Source organism: Anolis sagrei, chromosome 1, assembly GCF_037176765.1.
Source record: "Anolis sagrei isolate rAnoSag1 chromosome 1, rAnoSag1.mat, whole genome shotgun sequence".
NCBI classification, from domain to species: Eukaryota; Metazoa; Chordata; class Lepidosauria; order Squamata; family Dactyloidae; genus Anolis; species Anolis sagrei.
The window spans coordinates 76,266,688-76,279,821 of NC_090021.1; the positions used below are offsets into that span (position 1 = coordinate 76,266,688).

At 40.8% G+C, this 13,134-nt stretch overlaps 1 protein-coding gene across 3 annotated transcripts in view; it reads right to left on the reverse strand.

Moving 5' to 3' along the window:
* The window catches only part of PHACTR2 (phosphatase and actin regulator 2), a 99,239-nt gene that overhangs the window by 60,146 nt on the left and 25,959 nt on the right, over window positions 1-13,134 (reverse strand). The window contains exon 1 of one of the 3 annotated variants that reach the window (XM_060753494.2): window positions 5,983-6,299. The exons of the other annotated variants lie outside the window; for them this stretch is intronic. Within the exon in view, the coding sequence (XP_060609477.2) occupies window positions 5,983-6,025 (43 nt within the window). The 5' untranslated portion in view covers window positions 6,026-6,299. Of the gene's footprint in view, window positions 1-5,982; window positions 6,300-13,134 lie in introns of those variants that run through there. 3 annotated transcript variants of the gene reach the window in all.

The following is a 13,134-nucleotide window of genomic DNA, read 5'->3' on the forward strand; positions in this document are numbered from 1 at the left end:
GTGCACATAGGAAAAATGCTCTTCCTAAATTCATAAACAGGAAGTACCCAACCCCAGGAGATCTAACAGTGAACTAGTTGAAAGCAAGCTAACGTCTGACCTAAGATAATGCCTCCATAGACTGCCAAACACAACAAACAGTAGGATTCTACAGATTGATAAACATTTGGCTACAGGAGAGAGGAAACAGATTTTCGTTCCATCTTCCCAATGTAAAAAAGCACCCTGCTGAATAAAAACATCCTGACAACAAGTACCAAGTAATCTAAGCTCTGCTCCATGCAGAATTTCTACCTAGCTTTACTTTCTTTGGATTTCTACAAAGATGCTTTGCATGTTGCTAACCAAGATAAAAGGATGAAAGGCTCCTCTTTCAATTTATCAAAGTTTTAATATAAAATATGCAGCACACCCATTCCTTATTAGCAAAAGTACTGGGTGTCTGTGGTTTGGATTAACAGCAGGTAGAAGAAGCAGACAGATTATTCTGTTCCTTAGACTCCATGGCTTTAAACCTATGTGCTGGTTGGGGAAAGGTGTCTCTCAGTGGCTGAATATTGGGTCCATAGGTTCTAAACACAGGGAATGGTGAACATTTATTAAAGTGGTTTATAAAAGCAACCCCAAAGCATGCACCCACAGGGTTCCTCGTGTATGCACGCTAAGTGTTAGACGTCTAGATTTCATGCTCTTGGCTCTGACAGACAAGAAACAGGCCAACATGTCTTGCTATTAATTATAAATATGTCATAAACTACCGAACTACAATTAAAACATAACTGTCTGCTTAAGTAGTTTAACACATAAAAATTGTGAGGCCATAGACTGCCTATATAGCCATATTTTAGCTGTATTTCTAAAACAGATTAGAAACTGAGCTTCTCTTTCATTATGATATAGGGACCAGCATCAATAATATTTTATATCTGACTATGGTTACTTCAGAATACAGTTGTGCCCTATGCAAGGCTACTCTTGTGTACATATGTAAATAGTAGAAAGCTTAGGATGAAATTTTTCCAGTGATCAAGGAAAATGCATGCGTGAGGAAAAGCAAGTCAGCATATCAGATCTGGGGAAGGAGTTGAGTACTGTGTGTTTGCGTCTCCAAAAATATGGACATCATCAATAAAGTCTTCAGTCTTACAAAGTTGTCCATGATCAGTCCTAATATTTTGAAATATCTTAATCTTGGTCTCCTTTCTCACTCTGAAAATTGCAACCACATTTCTTTTCTGTTCTCAGTCAATGTTGAGTTTAGTAAAATGCAAGTTGTAGTTGATCTTTGTGGGTCGACAAGGGACTCATGCCGTGCATCTCAATCCTAATCATTTGTGGAGAAGAACAAGGACACCAAACAAGTTGTATGTCCACTCTTGCAGTGACTTTTGCCTGACTGCTTCCAAATATCCAATCATTATTCAGAGATATACCCGCAAAATACATTTCAAATCCTCTGAGAGTAACACAAAAAGGCTTATTTAAGCCATTTTGATTCTAGCCGTTCTCAAAAGTGTAAACAAGGTTTGTTTTTCTGGAATAGTAGAAACAGAGTTTTTGTGCATTCATTTCTCCAAGGAGTCATTCATTGCAAAAGCAACTATAAAGTCACGGGTCTTATCATTTAGATAGAGATTTGAAACACTCCTGGTAGATATACTGTGGTATGTCACAAGAAATGTAGTATGCTTGAGCAAGAGATTTTGTGATTAGCTCCATTTTGTTGGAAGATGTAGTTATACATTGCTTGGACTGTTAAGAAAGGAGCCAAAGTCTACTCTGAGCTATCCAGGATGAACATATAGTTCAGAAATGTCACTGACAAAGTAGATAGGTTATTGCAAGGAATTGTGTGCTGAGTTTTTTATGGTTCAGAAAAAAAATCTTGCAGAAAGGCTGTTTGTTTTTTACTTAGCAAACTCTTCTATTCCAGATGGCAGATTCATTGTAATCTATACGGAATGAGAAGCTGCCATATTTTAGGGTAAAACTGCCAGGAATAAAAGTGAAGCATTGCAATTATATGGCTCTGGTAGGCCGATGACAGCTTCTTGAGATGTGTCTTGAATTAGCGATGAAGAGTGAGCACAAAAGCAAGTATATAAAAATATAAAGAACTTACTTATACTGGTCTTTTTTGGTTTTCACCCTTCCTACCAACTCCCTTGAAGGAAATCCAACTAGAAATTGAATTCCCGATTAAACTGAACTTGGAAGAAGGGAAGAATCCTCCTACCTCAAATACACACAACCTTATCTTTTCTGTTGTTTTTGGAGGAAAGTTGCAGGGATCTGAAAGCACTTTGGACCTGAGCATGCAATTGGGCAAATGAGAAGAGAAATCTTCCTCTTGATATGGTGTTCTGGTGTCATTGCCTCATTCCTTATCTTATAGATAATGCAGATGGTGTTTCTTGATTTCAAACCAGGCACCACAAGAACAGTAGATTTTACTATTTACATGAACATCTTCAACTGTCAGGTATTTGTTCAATAAATAAAGACTGCAAAATCAGAAAAGGCCTAGGACTTTGAAGGGCAGCTATGAAGGAACTAGAAAAGATCCTACTAGTTGGTCTTTGGCCTTGAGTAGGTTTTAATGGTTAGACTTGAGGACTTTGGGATTGCTTCACTCTGGCACTTTGGCTTGTGAATTGAAGACAGCCATTTTATGTGCAGGCACTGCTGCATTTGATGAATTTTACATTTTTATTATGTGATTTCTTGTGTGTGTTCATGGTTGTAAATTTATGTTGTCATTGTTTCTATGCTTATGTATTGTTTATTTTATTTGCAGCACTTTTGAATGGTTTTGTGACTCCCTGAGTCCCTTTGGGGAGATGGTGGCGTGGTATAAATAAAGTTTATTTATTTATTTATTAGTGAATGCAAGCTAGGATTGTTCATACCATTTATATGTATGATTGTGAAAGCTGGACAGTGAAGAAAGTGGATTGGAAGAGAATCAACTCATTTCAAACATAGAGTGCAAAAAGAGTTGTACAAATAACATGATCTGCTAAAAAAGACAAATAACATGAGTTATAGAGCAAATCAAGCCTGAGTTCTCCCTAGAAACCAAGATGATTTGACTGAGTGTCGTATTTTGACGACATCATGAGGAGACATGACTCACTAGAAAAGACAATAGTGCTTGGTAAGGTAGAAGGCAGTGGGGGGGGGGGGGGAGAGAAAGGAAGTGTAGTTGATGATGGGAAACTTGAAGGTCTCTCATTCAAAGGGTTATAGTTCAAAGTCAATTTAATAATTTGGCACTGCTTCTAACTTCCAATCACTTCATTTCTAATCTCTACTGCATTGCAAAATGTTCCCACGGCAAACTGTCAAATAGTTCTGGGACTATAGCTCTTACAACAACAAAAACAGAACATCACTAGGTATGGTAGGTGGGGTAAAACTAATTCACACATCCATATATATTGCTCAAGGTCTCATCACACCAGAGATGACACAATGATGTTGAAAAGGAAACAGGAAGCATAAGAGACTTATACTTCCTGTTCTTCAGCATCTGTGCTGCCTACCCATCTGAAGCAAGACTGATGCAGGAACCGCCTGCATGTCACCTGGCAAAGGAGGTGAGAAAGCCCAGGTGGGAAATCAAGATGTGGCGTACTCTTTGCTCACTGTGGGAAAACAGTGTACTCTCAATAATTTCATCTGCAATGTAAATTGCTCATTTATTCTGAGACATGCAGTGCCTTTTGTATACTATACAATGAGGGAATTAATTTACAATCAGACAATTGAAGGAAAAACAATGGACACTGTGACTTTAATGGATACTTTATACATTTCTGGTATTAATTTTGCTGCGAGTTTTCCGGGCTGTATCGCTATGTTCCAGAAGCATTCTCTCCTGACGTTTCACCCACATCTACGGCAGGCATCCTCAGAGGTTGTGAGGTCAGAGACTAGATGTGGACAAAACGTAAGGAGAAAATGCTTCTGGAACATGGCCATACAGGCTGGCAAAGTCACAGTAACTTAGGGCCTTTCCACGCAGCCCTATATCCCAGAATATCATGGCAGAAAATCCCACATTTTCTGAGTGTGGACTCAGATAACCCAGTTCAAAGCAGATATTGTGGGATTTTCTGCCTTGATATTTTGGGATATAGAGCTGTGTGGAAGGGCCCTCAGTGATTCCGGCCATGAAACCCTTCAACAACACAATTCAGACTATGTGTGTACTTCCTTTCATTACAGGTATTAGTGATTTGTTGTGAAATGAACAGAACATGCGTTTGTGAACAGACATTTCAAAATACCAGATATTAATTAGTAATTAATAACCTCTTAATTAGTAATTAATAATTAACAAAAAAAACCTTTCCATAATTTGCTCTGTAGGTTGTTTAGGACATTCTGAGTCCCTCTTGCATAAAAGGCGTCAATAATTCCTGCTAGTCTGATCACTTTCCATTCATACCGGATGAAAAACAGATAGAAGGAAGAATTAAACAACCAAAACAAAACTGCACATATCTTTGTTGTTTTAGGGCCTTTCTGCACAGCCCTATATCCCAGACTATCAAGGCAGAAAATCCCACAATATCTGCTTTGAACTGGGTTATCTGAGTCCACACTCAGATAATGTGGGATTTTCTGCCTTGATGTGCTAATAATATAATATAATATATTTTATATACATATAATATTGATATTATAATGTAATACACTATAATACTACTAATAATATGATATTATAATTATATATTTTATATTACATGTAATATTACTAATATATTACTACTATAACATTATATTACAGTATAATGGTATAGTGCAATATAGTAATATAGAATACTAATATTGTGCTATGGTGATAACACAATATATTGTATTTACATAGTTCTTGTAAGCCACTCTGAGTCCCCTTCAGGGTGAGAAGAGTGGCATATAAATGTGGTAAATAAATAAATAATTGAGGCACAAAGAGCCCCAGGCGCAAATGACCTTAGAACAACACCAGTGTCATAGCTACAAGCACCCTTGAGAAATCCCAGCCCAATAGGGAAGGGAAGAGAGGTGGACAAAAGCAGAGGTGGCCGAGGGCCCGTCCACACAGCCCTCTATGCTAGAATATCAAGGCAGAAAATCCCACAAGATCTGCTTTGAACTGGGTTGTCTGGATTTTCTGCCTTGATATTCTGGGATCGAGGGCTGTGTGGAAGGGTCCCGACTTCAGATGGATGGGAAGCCTGGCCCAAGAAGATCAAGACAGGCTAGGAGGAAACCATGCTTCCGAGCAAGGAAAACAAGAGATGAGCTTGTAAAAGGAGAAGTTGGGCGTAGACGGCTCCAGGGCTTCCCATCTCGGCAACACAAACCTGTTTCCACGCTTCTCAAAGAAAGAATCCTTGTGTTTTTCGAAAAGGCCCTCGCCTAAGAAAGAAGGAAGGAAGGAAGGAAGGAAGGAAGGAAGGAAGGAAGGAAGGAAGGAAGGGTGAAAGGAAGAAAGGAAAGAAGGAAAGAAAGAAGGAAGGATGAAAGGAAGGAAGGAAGGAAGGAAAGAAGAAAGAAAGAAAGAAAGAAAGAAAGGAAAAAATTAAAGGAAGGAAGGAAGGATGGAAAAAGGAAGGAAGGAAGGAAGGAAGGAAGGAAGGAAGGAAGGAAGGAAGGAAGGAAGGAAGGAGCCCTCGCCTTCGAAACTTCTCAAGTTCCCGAGGAAGGAAGGCAGGGAAGGCGGCGGAGCGCCCAGCCATTCCTTTCAAGGGGAGGAGGAGTGGGGAAAGGAAAGCCCGGCTCCTTTAAGAGAAACTCTTGCCAAACAACCCCAACAGGGTCGGGGCTATTCTTTGTCACTTTTCGCCTGAGTATATCACTCCCAGGCTAGTTTACCTCTGCTCTGCCCTTCGTTTAAGGTGAGGAAGCGGGTTCCTTTTGGCTACAAAGTGTTTCTCTCCCATAGACGAAGTATCCCGGGGAAGGGGGGGGGCGCTTTGTTGCTCGACTCACCGCTCGCATGTTCCGAGAGAGTGGAGACCGAGGTCTGGCCCATCTCTTCTCGGCTGGGGAGAGGGCCGGGCTCCGACCATCAGGCAGCCGCCTCGGCCCTTTGGGAAGCTCTCCTGGCCCCGAAATGCGCCTGCCGCCGCCGCCGCCGGGGGCTCATGGCAGCTTCTTTCTCCCGGAGCAGCCCCACCACGAGCAGCAGCAGCAGCTTCCCTCCCTCCCTCTCTCCCTCTCTCCCTCCGTTCCTCCTCCTTTGCAACTTCTGCCTCCCCTTCCGAGCCAGTTGTAAGTAAGCCCTCCTCCTCCTCCTGCTTGTTGCCTCTCCTCCTCCTCCTCCTGCAGGAGCCGCCCAGCTCTGCCCGTCCCTGCTCAGGCAAACGAATGCCTGTCATTCCTCTCCGCAGATTACCAGGGCCAAAGGCCACGGGGAAGGAGGGAGTCCCCAGCCGGTACAGGCAGACCCGGGCGGGCCAGAAGGAGCCCCCCGCTAAGCCCGGCCTCGGCCCCTTTCCCCTGAAAGCCTGATCCCTCTTGAGTGCCTTCCAACCTCAAAGGCTGGAACTCCTGGTGCCAGTTACGGGCACACACGCACACACACGTTACTTCTGCCCCCCCCCTCCTCATATGCACCCACTTAATCACACAAGTATACACCCCTTAATAGGATTAAAAGGTTCCAATAGTGGAACTGTGGCATGCACTTTAATCGTGGCCCCAACTTCACTGCCATATAATGTAGTTTCAGAAAGCAGGTTAACTGCATTGTATGAATTACACAATGTAACACGGACCTGGGCCAACTTTGGCCCTCCCTCCAGATGTTTTCGGACTTCAACTCCCACCATTCCTGATAGCCTCAGGCCCCTTCCCTTTCCCCCTCAGCCACTTAAGCAACTTTGGCCCTCCCTCCAGGTGTTTTGGACTTGGACTCCCACCATTCCTAACAGCCTCAGCCCCCTTCCTTTTCCCCCTCAGTCACCTAAGCTGAAGAGACTGAGAGGGAAAAGGGCCTGAGGCTGTTAGGAATGGTGGGAAATGTCCTCTCCATAAACTGAAACGGTATCACAATGAATTACAGCAGCTTTCATGCCCTTAGTATTTAGGTAGCATATTACAGTGCGAATTTCACACTTGGAGGGAAACTGAACGAGGACGTTCATCTCTAACCTTCACCACAACACCAGTCAATGAGCTACTGACGACTGGCACTGCTCGTTCACTTCTGCTGACTTCCCACTACACAGAAGTGATACCACCTTCCCCCGTGAAAATTCCCCACGAGAGCTACGTGCCTTGTAACTTTACTTTCCAGATAACCCTCGTAATTAGCTCTATCACAAAAACGTGGACAAAGTTTATTAAACTGCCAAAATTAAAAACATCCTAGGTCCCACACATACTTGGAAAACATGGCTATGAATGAATTTGGTGTTGGGGAATGTACGAAATCAGGTTGCGTGTGTCTCTCTGTGTGTGTTAACTGTAAAATGCAGAGCACAGAGCTGATTAGTTGGGCCATGCCTGGCCAGGGAGCTAGCTGAGCCTGGGAGTTTTGGCTACAGTTACATTTTCAGGCTTGAGCTGTGCAGCTCATTGCAGAGAGACAGAGAGAGAAACAGTTCTTGCTTCATGAGTTGCTGGAAGGTGGCTCTTCTTCATGGACACCAAAAGACCATTTATATCTCTCAAAAAGGACATTGTGTGGATCAGTGTAACTGTTCTCATATTTGTAAATATGTTCCTCTGCTTTATGAAGAGTAAACTACTTGTTGTTTATTGATCATCTGCATGGCATATTTTTCTTTCTCTGGCAAGACAGTGTGTGAGCTGATAAAATATGAACTATGCCTGATTTTCATTTCTCCAACATGAGGGGCCTTTTTGCACTATACAGTTACAACACTATGATTCCATTTAAACTGCCAGGGCAACATCCTATGAAATCCTAAGACTTGGTGAAGCACTAGAGCTCTTTGGAGGAGAATCCTCAATGCTTCCCCTGAACTACAAATCCCACTTGCAAAGGCCATTTAAAGTGTGAAAAGTCACTAGATGTTTAGGTTCACAACTTCTAAGGAGGCAACAAGAATTAGCTTTTTCTGATGGATATTAAGACAATCTGTTGATGGTGCTAGTCATGTATTTAAACCTGCATCACTGTTTAAATGCCTTAGGGGAAACTGACACAGTGTCCGTTTCTCCACAATTTTTACTGCACTGTCTAAATGTTTACCTTTGGGGGAAATGACACAATGGAAACAATCAGCCTTTCTGAGAATTATGTTTTTTTTTTCCCAGACATCTCTGAAAACAGAGAATTATCATGGTCATTTAATTTTCAAAAATGAAAGATTGCTATGAAGTCACCGAGGGGCACTAAAATGAGACACTTACAAAGCAGTGTCTGTACATTTGCAGAGCCACCTCAGAGTGTGAATCATTAGTAGCTGTCTACATTGATTTCATTTGCGATGTCTATGCATCGAAAAGTATTCGTTTATGGACTTAATCCACTTGTTTCAGAGGTCACGTCATTATACAACCATAAATCTCATGATTTGTGGTACACTGCAAAAATTGCTTGAAATTAATAACTTCTCCATGACTACTACACTTGTTCACAACATCTGATGAGACAAGTGTATGAAATGTTATGGGGCACTAGAATTTTATTACTGTATATTTAATTTTTATTATTTATTGTCAGAAGTGAGTTGAGAATACAGTTATAATGTATAAAAAACTGCAAACAAAGTTAAAAACTTGGCATTATACTAAATTTCCTTTTACCAGAAGCTGACCACTTGGAGTGCCCCTGGTGTCACAGTGAGATCCTCCATTGTGCATGTTGCAGGACTCAGACTGCATTGTAGTAAGCGGTCTGTGGTTTGCTTTTCTCTATTCTTGCATGTTGTGGACTCAACTCTGAACAGTCTGTTCGGTGCCTTCCATGTTGCCCAGTCTTCTGTGTGCCCAAGAGGGAGTTTCTCATTCGGTATCAGCCACTGATTGAGTTTCTGGAGTTTAGCTTGCCACTTTTGGACTCTCTTGCTGAGGTGTTCCTACAAGTGTCTCTGTAGATTTTAGCAAGCTATTTCTTGATCTAAGGCATTGCCTTACTGGCTGATATCTGAACAGGGGATGGACCGGAGATGCCGATGCCTTGGTCCTTTCATTACTGGCTACTTCCCGGTGGATGTCAGGTGGTACAATACCGGCTAAACAGTGCAATTTCTCCAGTGATGTAGGGCATAGACATCCTGTGGTAATGCAGCATGTCTCATTAAGAACCACATCCACTGTTTTAGCGTGGTGAGATGTATTTATTATTTATTTATTTATTTATTTATTTACTACATTTGTAGACCGCCCTTCTCAGCCCTAGGGCGACTCACGGCGGTGTACAACATATAAAAACCAGGTACAATTTCAACAAAGCAATTACACATCAACAATAAACAACAGCACTATCAATAATACAGTTACACTAAATCATTCGCCACGTCTCAACGTTGAATCATAATCCGAATCTCATTATCCATATTCCACACTGGGCATGCGTATTCAGCAGCAGAGTAGCAAATCACAAAGGCAGATATCTTCACTGTATCTGGTTGCGATCCCCAGGTTGTGCCGTATTTAACATAGTCTCCTAGGATCTTGAGTCTTTTGCATACATTTTGTACAGAATTTGAGATGCAAGCCTGAATATATTTGGAAGTAAGTTTTATGAAATGAATGGAGTCTGCCTCAAAGCATATATATTTAGGGATTCATGTTATGGATTCTTGCAACATTTTTTAATAACATTGGGGCGAATGGTTTATCGTATTTGAGTGAGTACATCTTTTGAGAAAGGATGTATCTTTATAAAATTAACATTTAAGAATTTGAAAACGAAACCTTAGCATTCAGAGTTGACCCACCATCGGTTTGTGTTCCCATCTGGCATTTTAAAACAAACAAACCAAAAGTATTGCAATTAAGGAGGCCAAATTAAAATTTGAAAACATTTCACATGTTTATTTTAGCTTTCACTTACAATACTCATGTTAAAATTATTTTTCAAAGATAATAATATCAAACTTCATTATTATCCTTATAGCGCTAGAAGAACAAAACACAACATAAAATTACAATTGTTATACTGATCCAATGGTTTTTAAAAAAGGAGGGAAGGAGTAATTTTATAAATTATTTCATTCCAGGAGAATGAATAATAAGAGCTATGTGAAGCTCAAGCTCTTTCTTTAGGCAAGAAAAGACTAGAATTTCACATTTCACCAGACCAATAAATCTTGTATGGCTGTGAACCCAATTCCAGATATGTGTAACTCAGCCTCCACAGTTTGGGTAAGAGGTATCTTTAAACATTTGTACAAAATCTGTCACACAACAAGACAACTACATACTAGACCATATTCAGCATTGGAGCAGATGCAAAAGGTTCCAGGTTTAATTTCCATTTCCCACTAAAAGAACATTGTAGATATGAAGGGAAAGTCTTCTGCAGGGGAAGTCTTCCCAAACCTCAGCCTTGAAGGGCTACTACTGGTCACAGAATGTTGTGGGAGCCCCAGCCCATAGGATGAATATTGAAAAGACCAAATATTGAAAAGCTCCATCTGACTTACATTAAAATCAGTCTACTGGCTGCCAATTAGTTTCCTGGAAAAGTCCAAATGGTGGTTATTACTTTTAAGCCCTACATGGTTTGGATCCAGGTAACCTATGGGACAGCTTCCTTCTGTATAACACCCTACACTCATTCCTCTGAGAGGATATTCACTCTAGTCAGCCAGGACTAGTTTAGTTATGGTCAGTAGAGGACTACCTGCCAGAAGTGATTCTATGGCTGAATAAGCTGTCTGAATTTAAAATACCAATAAAGACCTGTCTCTTCCAGCACGCCTATCCATATAATTTTTAAAATGTGATTTTAAATTGTGTACTGATTGTTTATATGAGTTTATGGACCTCTTTACACGGGCCACTCAGCATGGGGCATGGGAAACCACATCACCCGACTCAACAGAAGCCTCCCATGTTGCTGTGGTAGTGGCATGTGCCGGCTCTTTGATAGTTTTACGATGGAGCCTTCCCAGAAGTCATTCAACATCGTCTGATGGTAGCCAGTGTGCTCCGTCGTAAAACTATGGAAGATCCAGTATATGCCACTGAAACTAAACCTGTCTGAAGAGGTCGTACATGCTCTTTTAAACCAGTGGTTCTTAACCTGTGGGTTGCAGACCACAAGTGGGCCGTGAGGACAAAAATCTGGTCCACGAGCATCCATCCATCCTTCCTTCCTTCCTTCCTTCCTTCCTATTTATTTATATTTATTTTATATCCGCTCCTTTCACGCAGCCAGCCACTCTTTCCGTATCGCTGACCATAGCATGTTCTGTATCAGACACTAGAGCTGATATGGTCTATTCAATGCAATTTTATAAATCAGCACCTCAAATCAAATCTAAAGTTGACCAAAAACCGATTCATAACCCTTTTGCTACTAATGTTGGAGAGTGGTCCCTGGTCAAAGTGGTCCCTGGTCAAGTGGCCTCTGGTCAAAGTGGTCCCTGGTCAAGTTGTCCCTGAACAAAAAAGGCTGGGAACCACTGTTTTGAAATTGAAACTACTTTATGTGTTATGTGTTTTTAACTGATAGTTCATGGTGAATTTTCAATATGTTGTTGTTCTCCACCTTAGTCCACAGGGAGAGACAAGTAAGAAATAATAATAGAACTACCACCACCATGACCAGGTTTCCTGCCAAATTCTACCCTCTTAAAAAAGAAAAAGGTGAAACAGCTTAATTAGAAAATATTTTGAAGCAATTCCTCACTTTTTGCTTACCCACAATCTTTCCTAGAACAACAGGCAATAACCAAGTGTAGCTAGATCATTGTCATTTCAAGAGTCTTTCCCCTGGACTTTGCTCACTTCTGATCTTTTATGCTCATGTTTTATGCAAATGTGAAAGTCAGAACAAGAAAGAGATAAATGAGGATGGTGTGAGAAATTAAGGAGGGGAACTCGCTACAGGAGGGAAGGTGATGTGGTTCTCAAGGCAAGAAATGTTTCTTACTCCTGCAATAATAATACAGTGTGAGAATAATCCATTTCCCTACAAAAATTGTGTCTACATTAGAAGACAATTAAAAAGATTTTCCCCAGGACATAATAAAACTCCTTTGAAGTCCCTGAAGGTAAAATTAATTCAGTGAGATGATTTTAGCAGGATTTATATTTTCCCAGGTTGTTAAGTGTCTTCAAGTTGACTTCAACTTATGACAACTCTATTGCAAGGTTTTCTTGGTAAGGTTTATTCAGAATTAGTTTCCCATTGCCATCCTCTGAGGCAAAGGGAGGTTCCCCTAATTGGTCTCCATGACAGTATGGGGATTTGAACCTTAGGTTCTTGGTGTCCTTTTCCAGCACTCAAACCACTATTCCCACTGGCTGACACTTTCACTTACAGGGGTAAATACATTTTTGATAAATTTCTTCCAACAATTTTGAGGGCCCTTCCACACAATAACCCAGAAGATCAAGGCAGAAAATCCCATAATATGTGATTTGAACTGGATTATCTGAGTCCACACTGCCATATATTCCAGTTCAAAGCAGATAATGTGGGATTTTATTCAGCTGTGTGGAAGGGGCCTTAGTAACTCCTTATCAGATGCTTGATGCTTGGAGGCTATCGTCCTTGAAAGATTAACCTCTTCTCTGAGAGCACCACAAGTTCTATTGCCATGAAAGATTTATTTTTTTCCTTCAACAAAATATTTTCAAAATTAATAGGAAGTATGTATGTAGATAATGCTTCCTTTGCTCCATTTTTGATTTCCTTATGGATCAATATATGAAAATTTCTATTTGAAATGTTTGCAGATTAAGAACTACTGCATCCTAATGCATGGCACAATTTGAAGTTTGTAAATATATGGTAGCTTATTTACCTAGAGCAGTGTTTCCCAACTTTCGGTCCTCCAGGTGTTTTGGACTTCAGCTCCCATAATTTCTAACAGCTGGTAAACTGGCTGGGATTTCTGGGAGCTGAGTTTGAGAAACACTGATCTAGAGAGGATAATAATTCATGGAATGGTTTAATACACAGACATATATAACATTTCAAGAGTGTGGGGGTCA